The sequence below is a fragment of the Musa acuminata genome, chromosome BXJ2-7, assembly GCF_036884655.1.
Source record: "Musa acuminata AAA Group cultivar baxijiao chromosome BXJ2-7, Cavendish_Baxijiao_AAA, whole genome shotgun sequence".
NCBI lineage: Eukaryota > Viridiplantae > Streptophyta > Magnoliopsida > Zingiberales > Musaceae > Musa > Musa acuminata.
Window position 1 is genome coordinate 5,482,683 of NC_088344.1, and position 21,311 is coordinate 5,503,993.

The 21,311-nt window shown below is 36.3% G+C and overlaps 3 protein-coding genes across 4 annotated transcripts in view; 1 reads left to right on the forward strand and 2 right to left on the reverse strand.

The window, feature by feature from the left end:
- The window catches only part of LOC103990395 (alkylated DNA repair protein ALKBH8 homolog), a 34,245-nt gene that overhangs the window by 6,646 nt on the left and 6,288 nt on the right, over positions 1-21,311 (forward strand). The window contains exons 6-9 of one of the 2 annotated variants that reach the window (XM_009409514.3): positions 1,022-1,312; positions 2,295-2,360; positions 4,336-4,487; positions 4,580-4,764. In XM_009409514.3, coding sequence (XP_009407789.2) covers positions 1,022-1,312; positions 2,295-2,360; positions 4,336-4,485 — 507 coding nt within the window. In that variant the 3' untranslated portion in view covers positions 4,486-4,487; positions 4,580-4,764. Of the gene's footprint in view, positions 1-1,021; positions 1,313-2,294; positions 2,361-4,335; positions 4,488-4,579; positions 4,765-21,311 lie in introns of those variants that run through there. The other variant, XM_065116477.1, reaches the window with a different exon arrangement.
- Positions 6,741-11,107, reverse strand: LOC135616084 (pectin acetylesterase 7-like). The gene is made up of 13 exons (XM_065115257.1): positions 10,783-11,107; positions 10,473-10,603; positions 10,262-10,344; positions 9,240-9,366; positions 8,988-9,067; positions 8,803-8,889; positions 8,606-8,730; positions 8,242-8,302; positions 8,102-8,155; positions 7,940-8,017; positions 7,751-7,856; positions 7,080-7,222; positions 6,741-6,991 (listed from the first exon to the last, which is right to left on the reverse strand). The coding sequence occupies exons 1-13, from the start codon at positions 10,878-10,880 to the stop codon at positions 6,869-6,871; spliced, it is 1,296 nt and encodes a 431-aa protein (XP_064971329.1). The 5' UTR covers positions 10,881-11,107; the 3' UTR covers positions 6,741-6,868.
- LOC103991063 (pectin acetylesterase 7-like) lies at positions 15,532-20,690 on the reverse strand. The gene is made up of 13 exons (XM_065115634.1): positions 20,683-20,690; positions 19,197-19,327; positions 18,986-19,068; positions 17,977-18,103; positions 17,722-17,801; positions 17,537-17,623; positions 17,340-17,464; positions 16,980-17,040; positions 16,839-16,892; positions 16,677-16,754; positions 16,488-16,593; positions 15,744-15,886; positions 15,532-15,654 (listed from the first exon to the last, which is right to left on the reverse strand). The coding sequence occupies exons 1-13, from the start codon at positions 20,688-20,690 to the stop codon at positions 15,532-15,534; spliced, it is 1,206 nt and encodes a 401-aa protein (XP_064971706.1).

The following is a 21,311-nucleotide window of genomic DNA, read 5'->3' on the forward strand; positions in this document are numbered from 1 at the left end:
GTTTTGATATTGTTTCATTTGGTTCAATTGAACTAAATGACTCGCAATTATCTCACAATTGACTCAACGAAGGCTCAACTTAGCTTAATTTGAATCAGGTCAGTGCCTAGTCTACCCAGCATTTGGGCTCACTTATTGATAGGGTGGGGATGGGTAAGTGGACGTGTGGGAGTGCTCTACCCATCTGGCCCCATAACCGCATAGGTAATAGAAAATACCCTTCATCCCTAACCTCATCCCCACTTATTCCCCCCATCCCTGCCCTTAGGGGATGGGTCCCTGTGGGTACCTGTATTCGTGGGTATAATTGATGCCTCTAAGGTTGTACATATGTTGCTATAACCCTTTAAAATTGACATGGATTGGCCAAACCCAATAGAAAAAAGTATTTGATTTAGTTTTTGACTAATTAGGGTTAATAGCAAGTAAGAAACAAAATTTTGGATAAATAATGACTGAATATTAATTCAAAACACGTGTGTTGCTATGCCCTTGTACAAATTGACATGGATTGGCCAAACCCAATATAAATAAGTATTTGAATTAGTTTTCAACTAATTAGGGTTAATAACAAGTATAAAAACAAAATTTTGGCTAAATAATGACTGAATAGCAATTCAAAATATGTTTTAAACATAGATTACAAACAGTATATGAAGAAAACATATATGGAAGTATTTAAATGTCCTAAACATGACATATGTTGTATGTACTGGAAACACATAATTGAAAATTTGATGTTATACCTTAATATATGCTTTTCACCAACAAAATGATTGCCTTGAGTCAATGGGAGATGATTCCATGCTTTCAATGTAACTTGGTTATAAATCAAGATCATAATTTTGAATGACCCATTCATAAAGCTGCTTCTATGGTACTAGATATTGGTATATGGTGTGCCACTAATAATTTTCTTATGAAATGATTAGTTCAAATGTTTTTCTCTTTAAATTTCTTATCATATGGGTTCTTATTATATGTTTTGGGAAGTCTAAACTACCTTTGATTTTGATTACAGGTTAATGAATATCCATGTGGGGTAGGCTTATCCCCACACATAGACACTCATTCGGCATTTGATGAACTCATCTTCAGCCTTTCAACAGCTGGTCCATGCATTATGGAATTTAGGAGATATCCTGAAGGGACTTGGTGCCATCCAACTGCATCTGTTAATGAAATACATGAAGACACCCCTCTTTTATCCTCGTATATTGCTAGAAAAGCTATTTTTCTTCCTCCTCGTTCTATGCTCTTGATGTCTGGGGAAGGGCGTTATGCTTGGCATCATTATATTCCACATCGCAAGGTATGCCTTTTATAGTAGCTCTTGACAAATCCAAACATGCTAGCATATTATTGACTTTGTTGAAGAAGGTACTCTATTTGAATCATGATAGAGATCTCATTTTGAGACATTTTCTCATCATATTCGAAGTATTTAGTGTAATTAAAAAAGGAACCTCGTTTTAAGAATCTCATATTTCATTCATTGAATGTTTGTTGTCCCTTTTTCATTGACATTATTTGCCCTACAACAAGAAGATAATAATAAAATATTAGGTCTCAACTACTTGGGCATTTCTGTTGTTTTTAAAAAAAAATCTTTGGTCTTCAACTATGTTTCCTTGCACCAAATGCTTTAATTTGGATCTATGGATCACTACAGTCTGATAGTGATAGAGCATTTTGTTGGCCAGACACCGATATGGTTCAAGATAGAAATTACCACTCATTAAGCTCACTATGTCAGGCTTACTGGGCGATAAGTGATTGGTACCAGTTTTACTATTTGGTATGCCTATTGCCTGTTACTGGTATTGTATCTTTCTCTATTTTTAAATTTTATTTCAAGTTGACAGTTGTCAGTAGTTGCTTTTTCTTATATTTCTTTCTATTTATCCTCCATTGCCTCCGTTTCCTCCACCTCATCTTCTCCTCCTCTTACTTTGCCTCCTGTTCTCCTCCTCCTCATCCACATTGCCATCACTGCCTCTTCTTCTCCATATCACCGTTATTGCCTTCTCATACCGGTATGTGTCGCCTCCTCTTTTCTTCTCTTTGTCTAATTTGGTTGTATGCCAATTTATGCTAGTATTGTATTGATCCGGCCACAGATTGGCATCAGTTTGGAACCTATATTCTAAACCATGTGTTGCATCATTTGTTATAATTGATTCACCTTATTTAATCGGTACATGTAGATCTAGAATAACCATGAATATTGTACCTAAATCTGTTATAAGTTAGGCTTGTTAAATCATTTTTTGCAGGTAAATAATTTTTTGCAGGTTGATAGAGTAGGGGAAAAGGCAATCGGAAGAAGTTCACGTAGGGTTTCTTTCACTTTCCGCAAGGTTTGCTTGTACTTACAATTTTTTGTTCATCTTCAGTATCTATTTATTGAGCTGGATAGAAAGAAGTATCGGGGGTGAACTATTCTTAAGCATTTACAATTTTGCTTTGTTGGAAAACACATTTCCCATACAATAGATAAAGTATAAGGTTGCTTTGTGTAGTTTTTGTTTTCCTTAATACCTCTATTTATGATTGTAATATTCTGGTGAATAGCACCAATTCTTATTAAATAATCTGTGTAATTTTTTTTAGTAGATCTTTTATTTGTTCTAAGTAAAATATTTTTTTTAAGGGTAACCAGTGATTCAAAGAATTTGTAAGACAAATTTTGGATCCTCAACAAGTCGGGTACACCATCACCATACCAATACTTTGAGTATAAAATATTTAGATGAGATTTCGAACCCTTAATCCAAGTTTAATAAATTGAGTACCCCTCAGTGGACTAGCTTATTGGGGGTAGAATTTAGAGAATGAGGAATCAAACTATCAACCTAAGATAAGTACCATTACCCAACTAATATTCAGGTTTAGAATAAACTTCTTAATCATGTATGATGTTTTATTTTAATATTATAATACAATCGAGGTTCGTAATTTCATACCGTGTCGGTGTATCGAGTTTTGCTCGGTATGGTACGTTATGGGCGTATCGAGCAGTATGCTAAGGCGTATCGCTCGGTACGTATATATATAATATAAAAATGTAATAATTATAAAAAATAATATATAAAAATAAAAATAATAAAAAAAGGAGACATACGCTACCTTTGTGGTGTTGCCTCCTTTTCTTCTCCTCGTCGCGTCAGATGAGGAGAAGAACGTGGTCTTCTCCTCATTTGCGACGTTCGACGAAGACGTCGAAGGTCGCAAATGTGTCCTACTTTTGGCGAAGAACGCGGTGAAGGCCGTAGGCATCTCTGGCCTTCGGTGAAGAACGCGATGAAGAAGTCGAGCCGCCACCTCTCTGTTACCTCCTGGGTCGGGATTGTCGAGGGAGGGCGATGTCGGATCGGGAAGCATCGAGGTTCTCCCGATTCTCCCTTTTCTTCGAGTGCCTTCTCCCTTTTCTTTGAGCGCCTTCTCCCTCTTCTCCCTTGATGCTTCTTCTTCCCTCGTTGCAGCTAGGCTGATACCGCGTAGTAGCGGGCGACAATGGTCAATTATCGACTTGTTTCGAGCGGTAACGGTTGAAACATCGATCGTTACCACTCGATACAACCCTGTATCGTCCGATACAAGGCTAGATCAACGGTACCACCTGGTACAGGCGGAATCATTTAGTGTTGTAATCCTGAGTACAACTATAATTTAGTACAAGATTTATCATACCGCAACATACTGCTCAGTACGAGCGATATGTACCAATCTGACAAGGGACTAGTATGGGTGGTATATTGGTATGTTCCATGTATCGTGTGTTGGTACACTTGGTATGACTTAGTACAGCTCGGTATGCACCGTACCAATAGTTTGTCGGTACATCGGCATGGATCGGTAAGACGAACTATGATTTATTATAGTGTAGTTTCAGTGTGTGGTATGAAGTTTATAAATAGTATGCTTCTTGTAGCATATAGTAAATATCTGCTATTACATTTCGGAGCCTTCTGAATATAATGAACCACATTAACAATACCATGAGCAATCACCTGTATTGCCATTCTAGTTGTGGCACTGTAACTTTTTTGTCCTCTATATAAATCTTATAAACTTCTAGTTTCTGCACACGCTATTAACTAATGTGCTATATGGTATGGGTTGACATGAACGCTTGTTCCAACTTGTTGGTATTGCCTATGCACCTTGTTGGTATTTCATATGCACCTTGCACTTTTTCTACAAACTTCTCTGGTCAGGTAGTAGTTGGAATTCGACCGTGATCATTATGCCTCATTTCTCTATTGCAAGCTTTTCAAATAGTGTTAGTTAGATCTAGTTTATTAATTCAAAGAAAGATACACGTCATTGTAGGTAAGGAAAGGATCATGCTGCTGTCCATACAAGCAGTATTGTGACTCTCAACTGGAATGTAGAAATCAACAGGTAAAACAAGACATAGTCCAATCATCTCTACCATTGAAACGAGAAGCATTTTGTCCAACAGACACTGACCGAATATAAAGGTAAATTTCAGTTTTTCACTTAGTCATTTGTTAAATTAAATTAAGATGCAAAGAATAATGAGGAAAAAGTTAACCTTTTGAATGTTGTGCAGGTTTCTAACCATGATTATCCTGTGACAACCTGTGTTGATTGGACTCTAAATCAGGTGCACTATGATGAAAGCTGACTTTTATAATCACCTCTCATAACAATCATTCAGTTGTAACATCTTCATGTTGATTCTTTTTTCTGGAGCTGAGATGGCTGATAATGAATATTCGGAGATTTTGTTTTCAATTTTTCCTTTAGCTGCTTTTGTGATTCCCGGAGAAACTCTTGCAGACTTATTTTGGCACAATATGATTGTTGTGTCATGTGTTTTGGTTTCTTTCTTCTCTTATCTTTGAAACATTTTAGTTCAAGGAGACACATTTTACTGGATTTTCTTGATTTTGTTGTATTAAGTGTTGTGCTTATAGCTTTGGATCCAATGCCCATACTAAATAGGGAAAAGGGGGCACCAGTAAATTCTGCATGAGATGTTCGAATATCTTACTGGGCATTGGATGATGTACTTATGGGCTAATTATCTTGTGGCCAACTTAAAGCTGCAACCATTTCGAGGAAGTGATCAATTTGATGATGTACTTATGGGCTAATTATCTTGAGGACTTTATTACAAGACCATCTTATGGGCATGATCATCTTGAGGACATGAATGATCTTGAGGACTTGATTACGAGACCATCTTATGGGTATGATCATCTTGAGGATTTGATTACAAGACCATCTTATGGGCATGATCGATCTTGAGGACTTGATTACAAGACCATCTTATGGGTATGATCGATCTTGAGGACACGACAGACTTCATGATGCAATCGGACTCGATGGCATTCTCAATATTTTGTGGGCATGGCCATCTTGAAGGCGTGACTAAGTAATTGTTTTAATAATATAATAGACTTCAATGTATGATCATCTCGAGGGTGCAATCGTGTGACCATCTTGACGATATGATCAGCTTGAAGGTGTGCTCATCTTGATGACGCTTCTGAATTGAGGGTCCAATTGTCTAAAGGTTGTGATCGTTGTAATGACGTGTCTACCGTGAGAAAGCAATTAATCCAAAGAGGTGCAATTGTTGTTGGCTCGAAGGTGCGTCTATCTTGACTTGACAATGCATTTGATTTGAGCACTGCCTAGAGGTTGCGATCGTTTTCACGACATAGCTGTCTTGAGAAAGGAATCAATTCGGAGAGGTCAATCAAGGGGGTGCAATTGTCTTCGAGGTGTAGTTGACTTGACGATATGATCGGCTTCAAGGTGTGACCATCTCGACAATGCGTCCGACTTGAGGGTTCATAACAATGTGGCTCATCTTGAGAAAGCAATTGATACGAAGAGGTCAAGTTGAGGGGTGCAATTGTGTCGAAGGTGTAGTCGACTTGACGTTATGATCGTGTTGTTGAAGGTGCAGACTATCTTGACAATTCATCCATTTTGAGGGTGCAATTATCCGGATGCATCCATGACTATTTTAACAATGTGGCTCTTTTGAGCAAGCAATTAATTCGGATAAGTTGGGTCGAGGGGCAATCATCTTGAATGTGTAGTCGATTTGAAGGTGCGACCATCTTGACGATATATCCGACTTCAGGATGTCCGTCCGGAGCCTGCAACATAGCTGTCTTGACAAAGCAATCAATCCACAAAGGTCCAGTCGTGGGATGCAATCATATTGAACTTGACAATATATATATATATATATATATATATATATATATATATATATATATATATATATATAATCGACTTTAAGTTGTGACCATCTTGACAATGTGTTTGACTTGTGGGTCCAACCGTCGTAGACATCATAATTGTACCTTATTTTTTTAATATAAAATTAGATTTAATTGTTCGATGGATTATAAAAATCAGATTTTGATAATAAAATTAATTAATTAATAAATTAATTAATTATTGAGATAAATGTTAAAAAAATACTTTGACTAAAGATTAAGACTATCGATGGATCAAATGTTGAGTGTAATAGTCGAATATTGTGTTTGAAGATTATCGTGCTAAAACATTAAAAGGATCGAACTTATTGCTAGAAGTTCTGTAGTCAGAGGATCGAATATCGTAATGCGATTAATATGCTAGAGGATAAAGTGATGTGTCAAAGACACGAACGAATTATCGAAAGATCAGATTATAGAAAAGTAAACAACGGGCCAAAAGCCTTAAGAATGTGTCGGATGAGTCAGTTTATGAGTCAAGGTTTTGATCCATGTCATTTCGAACTAATTCGAGTTCGATAATGAGCTAAAATAGAGCTCACTTATTATATCTAACGCATCGAGAAACATTTATGTGATTAAGAAATATGACAAGAAAGCTAATCTTCCATGGAACCGGCGGCAACTTTACGACACGAAGAATTGCATGGATACGGGCAGTCGATCTTCCTTACAGCAGAACTCCGACCGAAGTACCAGCCTCCCACAGCCTTCCCAATTGGCTGCAAGAAAGAACAGATATGATCATCACCATGGAATTCCCATTTCTGACACGAGTGATGAAGTTTTCACAGAGCTGCTAGAGCTTACAGTGTTATCGATCTTTGGAGAATCATCTGAATACCAGATATCCGCATCTCCAGATAGGCAATGAGTGTGGCATGAGAGGATGAACAATCCCGTAGACGAGCTGCCTGCTCCCGGCAGTGCGTTCAGGAACGTTGTCCTGAAACCTGATATCGACGTATTAGCTCACTCTTTACACACGAAGAATAAATTGGCAGTTGACATAAATCTAGAATTACTCGCCAGCTGATCTACAAGTTCTTCAAAGATCAGTATTTGAATCGCCTAACGTAGACAGCCACTACTGACACATCACACCCATTCGGTCGACAAGTGAAACCTCGTCCCACGGGTCGATGGCATGGCACAAGATGACCCCATGAGTTCAGTAACACAACATTGACGGAAAGGTTGACCCGATAAAATTAGTACTTTAAAATCCATTATCATCGACATTTACCTCTACCAAACAGTTGACTATCACGTTATAAAAGGGTTCTCTTTAACTTAGGTATTTAACTGAATCCTCCGAACTCTTACTAGCCTAAGTATCAAAAGAACATTTAGCTCTTTGTAGGGTCTATGCCTAAGTTCCCGGCACCTTAGGTTAAGACAAACTCGAAAATAGATATCGATTAATTTCGAACCCGAACTCACACTTGTTGGACAAGGAAAACACATATGGTAACACCAACCTTGCAGTTTCTGAAGTTGATCCGAGGAACATTTCTTGATATCGAGCTTGCAGTCTCCCCAAGTGTTCTTCGGATCAGCAGAGGATGGCACTAAAATGTGATCGATCTGCGATTAGGTAACATACGTCACATCGTAGAAACCTTCACGAGAGTAGTTTATAAGATAATATAGCTCATTAAAGTTACAACCTGCCATTGATCATATGCTGCATTGAGGATAAAAAGGGGTGTCTTCATTGTGGCCACCACGTTCTGTGGGAAAAAGCACTGCATGTATTCACGTAACCAAAGAGTAAGTTAGATGACTTGATGACTTCTGTATTCGTTCCAGAGTGAAAGTACACTTCCCACCTTGTTTGCTGGTAACCTCGACGTGCATGAAGATGGCAAATTATTTGCTGATCCCTTCAAAACCAGAAAGCACCACAGAATTATCATCACAAAAAGTTAGAGGGAGTCATCAATCAGGAGCATGGAAGGCCAGAGCATACATGAAGTTTAACAACATCACCATAAAAGGATTGGATCGAGTCTGCTCCAGAAATATCCTTCCTGTTCATAGAAACCTAGTACTGGTTAACGTCAGAGCCAGAAGGAGATTCAGAGATCACAATCAAATTAACATATATTAGGTTAGACATCGATTCAATCCAAAAGTTTAAGCCAATTGAGTACAGACAAAACCTAGTATATGTAAACTTAGCGATAAACCACTATCCACTCAATCCATCTTTATTATCTTACACATGAATATTTTTGGTTTAACTCTCTTTATCTCGTATGTATATATGTGAATATTTGCAACAGTAGCCCGACGATGAGATTCGTGACGCGGACTAAAGATGTAGAACTTACGCATCAATGAAATAACCAGCATCGGAGAAGCATTTCACTGTTGCACTAGCTGGGAGAAGACTGCGGAAGTTGTCACAATGTAGTATGGTTGTCAATCCACCTGCCGAGCAGCCACCGAGAAGTGCCTGAGAGCATTCACTAATGTTAGAACAGAAACTTTGAGAGTGATAAGACTTGACCACTTGACATCTACATACCTTTTGTGCTTTGTTCATCCCCTTCGCCAATAGATCTTTCATTATAGCTCTCCAAACTCTGGCTCCTCTGAAGTGGAGACCTGTAGCCTAATCAAACGAAGATGTGAAAGACATGTTATCGATACAACGTTGCTTAGCAAGGAAATGAAACATATATCAGAAGAAGCATCGGATTAGGAGCTCACAGGATCTACTTTTTCTATGTCCCCTGTAAATGAGGCACCATCACAGTACCGAATCTTGACCCGGTTCCAGTTATAGAAGTCTGCAAGCATTGCAAGAATCAAAGCAAAGAATAACACAGCAAAAGCTCCATATTATTATTGTTGTTGTTGTATTCGATGGCATCATTCGAATGATACAATGAAAGTTAAATCTGACATGCATCAAGAAATTGTGTTAATAGTACATTGGTAGAGAAGGAAGATTAATCATACCAGGATTGCTTTGCTGAACGCCTCCTAACATGCCAGAGAAGGATTGAGGCGGCATATGATCAGAGGAACCTCTAAAAGTGTTTTTACGTGCTAAGCATTCTTCAACAGTGCTGCACCAACCTCCTCCCTGCAAAATGAGGAGGGAGGGATTTATTCGGATCAAGGATAGATTATTTCGAAACATGGATGTTCCAATGGATTTATAATATCCTTCGATATAGTATGGTATTGTAATACTCTCGTTACTCACACATGGAACATGGACAAAATTAAGATTAATTTATAAGAGTCTGATGAGTATATTATTATTAACTTTTATTTAAATATTTTAATTAATAATTTAAGATAAAAAAATTGATAAACCAATTAACTCACTAAGTCAACCGTTTATCGGTTCAACAGTTTGTCTTCACTGATTAGGGTAAATTGACTTTGCTCATCAATGTAAGGCCTGTATTGTCTTCTACTAATTTTTTTTTTTATTTTTTACATATATTTTTAAAATTTAATATATTCCGATAATATCTATCAGTATACTGATACAAACCGATATGATACATTAAGGATATATGAAATTGTGAATCTTGGTGTGCATTTCTCTTTTTTAGCAAATAGAAACATAATTAAAAAAGAATACAAATCTTGTTACTTCATTTTCAGCAGTGAATGTGCAAAATCTACTTTCACTTTACATTTTTTTGTCTATCAAATAAAATTTTTGCATCTACCGTGTAGTAAAACAATCTATCTATCTGTTGTTGCATGTAATATAGAAGACTAAGACTGGGAAACCTACAAGGAATTGAAGTTCTACAAGTTCTAAAGATAAATCATGATCTAAAAGGCATTCCAATCACCATTTCTACTGCCAAAGCTCACGCTTCAGTTCTAGATGTTGAAATCAGGTTTGACAGGCATCCTATGTTGACACAAATCATATATGCATACAACATATAACCAACAATTAATCGAAAACGTACCAATCATAATGTTTGCGTACTACATCAAGAAAATAAACTGACCTCGACGAAAACCAACCAGTTATTTGCACCAGAGCCAGAACCAGGGGCGAGATTATATGCTGGAGCACTTCCATCCAAGCAAACTGGAAAATAAGAAGATGAGTTCACTTGGAAGCTGCAGTGGGTAGATGTCCAAGAATGAACTTGTTCGGATAACTATCATTGCAATGAAGAAGATAAGATCCAAAAGAGAGTCCATGGGTACACAGACCTGCTCCTTCAGCTACTGCACCTTTCAACAGAGTCATGGGCACATTGTCACCTTCAACTTGTAGAAAGGCCAGTAGATAGAGTAAGCAGATGAGAGGGCACACCCATGTTCCTGATTTAACACCAACCATTCTGCAACATCGATTCGAATCTGTTAGCACAGAGGACAGAAAAGCCTACAGGAGGAGTCGAAAGGCCATTCTGTACTTCATTAGAAATAGAAATCTATAAGAATCCACGGGATAATGCAAGACAGGGCCTCAGTGAAACATGCAAGCTGAGAACGAGGAACTTAGAAGAACTAAAAAGACCTGAAATTTAGCGGCGAAGCACTGCGCACAAACCGCTTCGCGATGAGCTGAGAACACTTGTAAGATGGAGAGGAACTCGAGATCTCGGCCGTGCTCATTATTAGCTGTGCAGGAAGGGAGACTCTTTAAAAGATTTTGCTGTGCACTGAGCTTTTGGCATAATGATTCCTGGAATCGTAGGTGTTAAAAGACGGACAGCAGAATTTGGAAGGTACCGATCAAAGAAAGAAAAAAATTCAAATATTCATTCATTAAATAGCAAAGATGGAGGAAAGAATGAATAAGATGGAAAGATGACGCAAGAAGAATATTTCGTGAGCAATTATATTATCATTTTGAAGGTTCATGTATCGGTAATGCACGAACTCTCAGGACTAATTATAGATCATTCTCTATAATTAATTATTTTTATAAAAAAATAAGGATTAAAATAATAGCAAGAAAAGGAGATTTTACGATGAGGTTACTCCTTTATCATAATTATAGTCTCTATATTTAGATATACATTTAACTCCTGGGAGTCTTGCACAGATTAATTACATATTTTTCTATATAATTAGTTATCTTTAGTATTCTAATCATTATACTTTCAAAAATTACACTAGGATCGTTATATTAATGAAAGTGAAATATTTAACTTTGTTTTTCCTTACACCGTCGATTTTGTTGATGGAAATACCACATACATTCAGTGGTAAATTGAAGTCAGAATTAATAATAAATCATATATTATTTTCATCAGTAAATCGACGATGTGAGAAAAAAATAAAATTAAATGTTTCAATTTTATAAGTATAAGAATCGTAATATAACTTTTAAAATTATAAAGATCGGGATGCTAAATATAATTAATTATAAGAGTGAATATATAATTAATCCGTAAGGCTCTCGGGAGGTAATGTGTTTCTAAATTTAGAGGTTATAATTATGGTAAAGGAATAACCTGATCGTAAGACTTACCTTTTTTGTTATTATTTTAATCATCACACCTTTGTTATTATAATTATAATTAAAACTCACGATGAATATGAGTTGCATGAAAGTTATTACGTGAGGAACAAATGGTGATATGGATTCAGAAATTTTAATATTTGTAAAGTGATACTATCATTCAGATTCTTTTTGGATTTTGATATGAGATTAATGTACCCCAAATAAAACAATTCATTGCACACATTCCGACGATTCATAATGGATTGAAATCTAAATAGAAAATCTAAATAGATGATTTCTTGAAAATGTTTCTCATTTTAAACTTTGAACTCTAATTTTCACCTTATCCATTTGGTACTTTTATTTTCTATGATATATGAAATGTCTCTTACCATTGTTTTTATCATGTTATCTTCCGTCATATTGATCATGGAGCCTTTCCTATGCATCATCCTTTTACGAACTTAATTGTATTTGTTTAAGTTGTACGATACTCTTGCATGTCTATCCATCATTAAGGATAAGTCTCACTGTAACTTCTCAAAAAGAGAAGATGAGTTAGAAGAAACATTATACTCGAAATCTCACATGTAGATATTTTAGTAAACACTTGATAGACAACATAAATATAGATAAACTTTGTAAGCTCTGAATGATTATACAACAAAAGGTCTAACGCAATCTACCATGACCAGAAGTCACCATAAGTGCCCACAAAATACTACTGCAATATAATACCCAGCCTAAGATAATATCCTAAGACCTATCCATCAGTGTGCTATTTAGATAGCTCTAAGGTCCTGAAATAGTTGACATTTTGTAGTGTACTACACAACCAAAAACTCCAAAAATGACTACCTAGGTAACTTGTTTTTGAGTAGTATTAGCATTGTGCACCACACACAACCTACATATATAGATCTAAAATAATAACAAAAGTCAATCAAGATAGTAGTGTCAACTCAACTATAAGCTCTTTATGCAAAGCACTAATAAAACTAAAAGATACATGCATATAGAAATATTATATCAAACACCTTATATACAAATTTATCTATGATATTATACTCTATTTATTCTTTCAACATCTTCGTTAAAGACTTTGTGGATGCTACATGCCCTTAACTTCATTAAATCTTTAATATTTTGCTTCGGTTATAATGCACCTCTCAGCTTTCAATTATTATTGAATAGTTAAACTTTGATTCACTAATGTTATTTCAAATTATTATTAACTGTGACTCTAGTATGAGGCCAATCAAGTTGTGTTGATCTTCGCTAGTCCTCGCGGATCCTTTGGATGAAAGAAAGAACCTATTAGTCTTCTAACATCTAATGTCACTTAAACTATATGAATGCATATTTGAGTTTTAATTAGTATTGCCTCATAGACTTTGAAGTTTTTGAGGTCTTTTCTTCATAAAATTTGCTTATTGATTTCTCTATTACTTAGTCGTTACCTCCAAGTAAGTATACTCTTAACACAACCAATCACTATTAGTGACGATTTGATAATTATTTTTTATCGTTAGGTCTCTTCATATGGTCTTTGAACAAGTGCAAAGTTTGCTAATTAAGCAAACTATGAAATTTGATTTTGCTCATTCTCTCAATAGTTGAGAAGGCTAAGGGTGATTGACTTCGCTAGCCTTTTCAAGGGTTATATTTCATGCATCAAAATGATTACTAGTCTTCACTTACTCTTTGCTCAGACTCTGAAGCATTTGAAGTATTTACAATCTTTATGTTGAGTTAGATGTTGTGATTGACCTCCTCATTACCATCGAACTTTCAAAATGCAAGAAGGTTTGTTTGAAAAAAATACAATTCTACCTTGGAGCAAGTTACTATTGGTTTTGGTTACCTTCGGGATTGTACTACCATCTCCATCGTTCTTCCCCTACCCTTATAAGCAGAATGGGTATAGCATCTCATACTACCTATTTTATTCTTTGCACTTCTACATCAACCAAATATCCTCACTTTCAAACTACCTTGATGAGAAGCCATTCGACACTAATATTATGAATTTTCTTAGCTTTTTCCCTATTTTATCTTGGTGCAAAGTGTTTGCCTCTTCATTCCCCATATCCTCGGCCCCTTTTATGATTATACACTCTCCTCCATGAGAGTAAAGAATCAATGACTTCATAGAAGCCTTACCTTTGTAGTAGCTGTTAGGAAATCTAGGACAGCATCACATGTGTAGTGGAAGAATAGAAAAAAAAATCACAGATTTCTTACAGAAAATGTTACATTGTCAAACAAAGATTGGTGCACAAAGATCGTAAAACTAAAATACTATGCGTATTTAAAAGATGTGTTACCCAGAAAGATCGTATATCCTTGAAATCCTACAGATATATGAGTGATGATGAATGCGGTCAATTGTCCTCCTCTCTAATGATGATCCACATAACATAAGATACAAAGATATTCCTCAAATCGCTGCACAATCCTCCTTCCATGCGCACCACACAATCAAGAAGGGGTCGACGCTTCTTACTGTCCACATGCCCCAAATAGGAGCTATCGGCGGAGAAGGAAAGAGAGAGAGAGAGAGAGAGAGAGAGAGAGAGGAGTATAGGAGGTGGCAATAAAAAAAAGGGTCTAACCTATGACCATTTGGTTCTCTCTTATTTATAGAGACCCTATATCAACTTAACTCTAATAGATTCTGCCCTATTGGATACTAGATCTTTATCCAACTTCTAAAGCCTCTTAGCTTAGTGGATCTCTACTCAATAATCTCTCATTGTCTCTTATTAGATCTTATCCATAAGATTTAATAATTCAATGACTTATTAGATATCCAATAAAACAATGGCCTCTAGCCGATATTTCATATTCGAACATCTACTTGTCGCAATGCCTATCATATGTGTGTGACCCTCTAGGCCACTACGTTATAGTCTCTAAATGATACAGGAGAATCCAATTCACTAGATATATTTGTCATCAGTTACCATATATTTATAGTCTATCATCCATCTAATATTTTAGAGGCCATATACCGGATATGGTGTTGTTAGACCCATATGAAATCTACTTGAGTCTTGCTCTAATCGGATTCTCCCGGAGAACTTTTTCTCCCTCAATCCGAATGACTCTAGCTAGAGATTTGCTTAAGTAATAATACATAGGATATTCTTCTCATGATACCAAGAGCAGATTATCCTCTATCGATACTCAATAGCCCTTGTAAGGTTGATTGTTACCCTCGATGACTGGTTGTACTAAATCTTAAACTTCCAGACCTATAAGTTTAGTATTAAAGAGAAGAGTACTCATACAATATATCCTTAATATCTCAAATATAAGAATCAGATACATCATTGGGATGACAGAATCGCTATTTGATAATGAGGTATCATCAATCATCCAACATTAGATAAGCGTATCAATCAGTGAACTCATTCTCTAATGAGCACCTACATTATATCCTCAGTATTCTCACACGAGCAATATAAGACCAGCCACCTCCATTATATGGACGAATGTATATCGCACCAATATATACAGTTATCTTGATGTCCTTTTTCGAGTAATCTTTGATCGATATTATTTAGTGTATTTGTTTAAAGACGAATCGATCTCATTATCGTGATCTCGTCATGATCCGATTCTCATTACACAGATCCATGAATATTATAATATATATAATAGATAATATAAATTTTAAAATATTAAATAAATAATAAACAAAACGAGTGTCTCAACGGAAAAGAGTATCATATATCTGACACATACTTGTAACCAAAGATATTTCCCATACATCGAGAAACATTTATGTGATTAAGAAATATGACAAGAATGCTAATCTTCCATGGAATTGCTATCAACTTTACGACACGAAGAATTGCATGGATATGGGCAGTCGATCTTCCTTACAGCAGAACTCCGACCGAAGTACCAGTCTCCCACAGCCTTCCCAATTGGCTGCAAGAAAGAACAAATATGATCATCACTATGGAATTCCCATCTTCTGATATGAGCGATGAAGTTTTCACAGAGCTGCTAGAGCTTACAGTGTTATCGATCCTTGGAGAATCAGCTGCAAACCACGTATCCGCATCACCAGATTGGCAATGAGTGTGGCAGGAGAGGATGAACATTCCCGTAGACGAGCTGCCTGCCCCCGGCAGTGCGTTCAGGAACGTTGTCCTGAAACCTGATATCGACGTATTAGCTCACTCTTTGCACACGAAGAATAAATTAGCAGTTGACGTAAATCCAGAATTACAACTATTAATAGTCGCCAGCTGATCTACAAGTTCTTCAAAGATCAGTATTTGAATCGCCTAACGTAGACAGCCATTGACACATCACACCCGACAAGTGAGACCTCGTACCACGTGTCGATGACATGGCATAAGACGATCACATGAGTTCGGTCACACAACATCGACTTAAAGGTTGAACCGATAAAATTATTACTTTATAATTGTGTACGATCTCATGACTCATTGATGGTCAAACGATGTGCGTAACCATTATGATCTCATGACTCATTGATGGTCGATTATCACGTCATATAAAGGCTCTCTAGACGTGTTCTCTTGAACTTAGGTAATTAATCGAGTCTTCCTAACTCTTACTAGCTCAAGTATCAAAAGAACATTTTCGGATATACCTCCGATGTAGCTCTTTGTAGGGTCTATGCCTAAGTTCCCGGTACCTCAGCTTAAGATAAACTTGAAAATAGATATCGATTGATTTCGAACCCGAACACACACATGTTGGACAACGAAAACATATATGGTAACACCAACCTTGCAGTGTCTGAAGTTGATCCGAGGAACATTTCTTGATATCGAGCTTGCAGTCTCCCCAAGTCTTATTAGTATCAGCAGAGTTTGGCACTAAAATATTTCTGATCTGCGAATAGGTAACTCACGTCACACAGTAGAAACCTTCACGAGAGTGGTTAATAAAATAATATAGCTCATTAAAGTTATAACCTGCCATTGATCGTATGCTGCATTGAGTATAAAAAGGGGTGTCTTCATTGTGGCCACCACGTTCTGCGGGAAAAAGCACTGCATGTATTCACGTAACCAAAGAGTAAGTCAGATGACTTGAGGTCTTCTGTATTCGTTCCAGAATGAAAGTATACTTCCCACCTTGTTTGCTGGTAAGCTCGACGTGCATGAAGATGGCAAATTATTTGCTGATGCCTTCAAAACCAAAAAGCACCACAGAATTATCATCACAAAAAAGTTGGAGGGAGTCATCAATCAAGAGCATGGAAGGTCAGAGCGTACATGAAGATTAATAACATCACTATAAAAGGATTGGATCGAGTCTGCTCCAGAAATATCCTTCCTGTTCATAAAAACCATAGTGCTGGTTAACGTCAGAGCCAGAAAGAGATTCAGAGATCACAATCAAATTAACATATATTAGGTTAGACATCGATTCAATCCAAATGTTTAAGCCATTTGAGTACAGACAAAACCTAGTATATGTAAACTTAGCGATAAACGACTATCCTCTCAATCCAGCTTTTTTATCTTATAATATTTTTGGTTTAGCTCTCTTTATCTCGTATGTATATATGTGAATATTTGCAACAGTAGCCCGACGATGAGATTCGTGACGCGGAATAAAGATGTAGAACTTACGCATCAATGAAATAACCAGCATCGGAGAAGCATTTCACTGTTGCATTCGCTGGGAGAAGACTACGGAAGCTGTCACAATGTAGTATGGTCGTCAATCCACCTGCTGAGCAACCACCGAGAATTGCCTGCGAGCATTCGCCAATGTTAGAACAGAAACTTTGAGAGTGATAAGACTTGACCACTTGACATCCACATACGTTTTGTGCTTTGTTCATCCCCCTCGACAATAGATCTTTCATAATAGCTCGCCAAACTCTGGCTCCTCTGAAGTAGAGACCTGTAGCCTAGTCAAACGAAGATGTGAAAGACATGTTATCGATACAGCGTTGCTTAGCAAGGAAATGAAACATATATCAGAAGAAGCATCGGATTAGGAGCTCACAGGATCTACTTTTTCTATGTCCCCTGTAAATGAGGCACCATCACAGTACCGAATCTTGACCCGGTTCCAGTTATAGAAGTCTGCAAGCATTGCAAGAATCAAAGCAAAGAATAAGACCGCAAAAGCTCCGTATTATTGTTGTTGTTGTTCTTGTATTCGATGGCATCATTCGAATGATACAATGAAAGTTAAATCTGACATGCATTAAGAAATTGTGTTAATAGTACATTGGTAGAGAAGGAAGACTAATCATACCAGGATTGCTTTCCTGAACGTCTCCTAACATGCCAGAGAAGGAGACAGGCGGCATATGATTGGAGGAACCTCTAAAATTGCCTTTACGTTCTACGCAATCATTAACAGTGCTGCACCAACCACCTCCCTGCAAAATGAGGAGGGAGGGATTTATTCCGTGACCAAGAAGAGATTCTTTCGAAACTTGGATGTTCCTCAATTTGAGATTTATAATATCGTTCGATATAATATGATATTGTAATACTCTCATTAATCACACATCAAAGATGGAAAAAATTAAGATTAATTTATAAAAATCTCATGAGTAAATTATTATTAATTTTTATTTAAGTATTTTAATTAATGATTTAAGTTAAATAAAATTGATAAACCAATTAGCTCACCAAGTCAACAGTTTGTCATCACTGATTAGGGTAAATTAACTTTGCTCAATATAATGCCTGTATTGTCTTGTACTGATTTTTTTTACATATATTTTCAAAATTTAGTATATTCCGATAATACCGTAAGTACACTGATAGAAACCGGTATGATATATAACAATACATTAGGGATATAAGAAATTATGAATCTTGGTGTACATTTCTCTTTTGTAGCAAATAGAAATATAATTAAAAAAGAATACAAATCTTGTTACTTCATTTTCAGCAGTGAATGTGCAAAATCTACTTTCACTTTACATTTTTTGTCTATCAAAGAAAATTTTTGCATCTACCGTGTAGTAAAACAATCTATCTATCTGTTGTTGCATGTAATATAGAAGACTAAGACTGGGAAACCTACAAGGAATTGAAGTTCTACAAGTTCTAAAGATAAATCATGATCTAAGAGGAATTCCAATCACCATTTCTACTGCCAAAGCTCACGCTTCAGTTCTAGATGTTGAAATCAGGTTTGACGGGCATCCTATGTTGACACAAATCATATATGCATACAACATATAACCAACAATTAATCGAAAACGTACCGATCATAATGTTTGCGAACTACATCAAGAAAATAAACTGACCTCGACGAAAAGCAACCAGTTATTTGCACCAGAGCCAGAACCAGGGGCGAGATTATATGCTGCAGGACTTCCATCCAAGCAAACTGGAAAATAATAAGATGAGCTCATTTGGAAGCTGCCGTGGGTAGATGTCCAAGAATGAACTTGTTCGGATAACTATCATAGCAATGAAGAAGATAAGATCCAAAAGAGAATCCATGGGTACACAGACCTGCTCCTTCAGCTACTGCACTTTTCAACAGAGTCATGGGCACATTGTCACCTTCAACTTGTAGAAAGGCCAGTAGATAGAGTAAGCAGATGAGAGGGCACACCCATGTTCCTGATTTAACACCAACCATTCTGCAACAACGATTCGAATCTGTTAACACAGAAGACAGAAAAGCCTACAGGAGGAGTCGAAAGGCCATTCTGTACTTCATTAGAAATAGAAATCTACGAGAATCCACGGGATAATCCAAGACAAGGCCTCAGAGAAACATGCAAGCTGAGAATGAGGAACTTAGAAGAACTAAAAAGACCTGAAATTTAATGGCGAAGCACTGCGCACAAACCGCTTCGCGATGAGCTGAGAACACTTGTACGATGGAGAGGAACTCGAACTCTCGGCCGTGCTCATTGTTGGCTGTGGAGGAAGGGACTCTTTAAAAGATTTTGCTGTGCACGGAGTTTTTGGCATAATGATTCCTGGAATCGTAGGTGTTAAAAGACGGACAGCAGAATTTGGAAGGTACCGATCAAAGAAAGAAAAACATTCAAACGTTCCTTCGTTAAATACCAAACATGGAGGAAAGAATGAATATGATCGAAAGATGACGCAAGAAGAATATTTCGTGAGCAATTATATTATCATTTTGAAGGTTGATGTATCGGTAATGCACGAGACTCTCGGGACTAATTATAGATTATGCTCTATAATTAACTATCGTTACAATGAAAGAATAAGGATTAAAATAATAAAAAGAAAAAGAGGTTTTACTGTGAGGTTATTCTTTTACCATAATTACAGTCTCTATATTTAGATATAGATATAACTCCCAAGAGTCTTATATAGATTAATTAGATACGTAATTAGTTATCTTTAGCATTCTAATCCTTATACGTTCAAAAATTATATTAAGATCCCTATATTAATAAAAGTGAAATATTTAAATCCGTTTCTCCTTACGCCGTCGATTTTGCTGATAGAAATACCACATACTCTTAGTGATAAACCGAAGTGAGATAGAATCAATACGTTCTTAGTGATAAATCATACAATATTTTCATCAGTAAAATTGATGATGTTAAAAAAAATAGAATTAAATGTTTCAATCTTATAAGTATAGGAATCATAATGTAACTTTTAAAATTATAATGATTGAGATACTAAATATAATTAATTATAGAAGATAATATGTAATTAATCTGTAAGACTCCTCGGGAGTTAATGTGTTTCTAAATTTAGAGACTATCATTATGGTAAAGAAATAACCTCACCATAAGACTTACCTTTTTTTGTTATTATTTTAATCATCGCTCCTTTGTTGTTATAATTCTAATTAAAACTCATGAGTTGGATGAAAGTTATTATGTGAAGAACAAATGGTGATATGGAATCAGAAATTTTAATATTTGTAAAGTGATACTATCATTCTGGTTCTTTCCGATTTTGATATGAGATTAAGATACCCCAAATATAATAATTCATTGCACACACTATCATGATTAATAATGGATTGAAACCTAAATAAAAAACCTAAATGGATGATTTCCTGAAAAAGTTTCTCATTTTAAACTTTTCTTAGAAATATGCCTCTAATTTTTACCATTTCCATTTGGTACCTTTATTTTCTATGATATATGAAATGGCTCTCATCATCATTTTTATCCTGTTATCTTCCATCATGTTAATCGTCTAGCCTTTCCTACACATTATCTTTTTATGGACTTAATTATATTTGTTTAAGTTGTATGACACTGTTATATGTCTATCCATTGTTAAGGATGAGTCTCACCGTAATCTTTCAAAAAGAGCTATTTAGTGTTGTAGGCATATCTCTTGGCAGCGTGCTGGAGTTTTTCTCAACCATGAGGAACAGGCCGGCTTCCGATGCTGTTGCTCTACTTAGTATCAACTGGTTCATTCTGGGTACTCTCTCTTCTCGGACGTTGCCTGTCATTGCTCATATGCTTGCACCGTCAGCCATCAGGATTGCTGTTCAGCTGGTTGGCTGGCTTGGTTTCTCTGTGTAGCCTAATGGCCATTAAGCAAAGCAGTTCTTGTAGTCAGTTGTCGGTGTTTGCTTTTTGATGTAATGGTTCACATCAGTATGTTCTTTGTTGC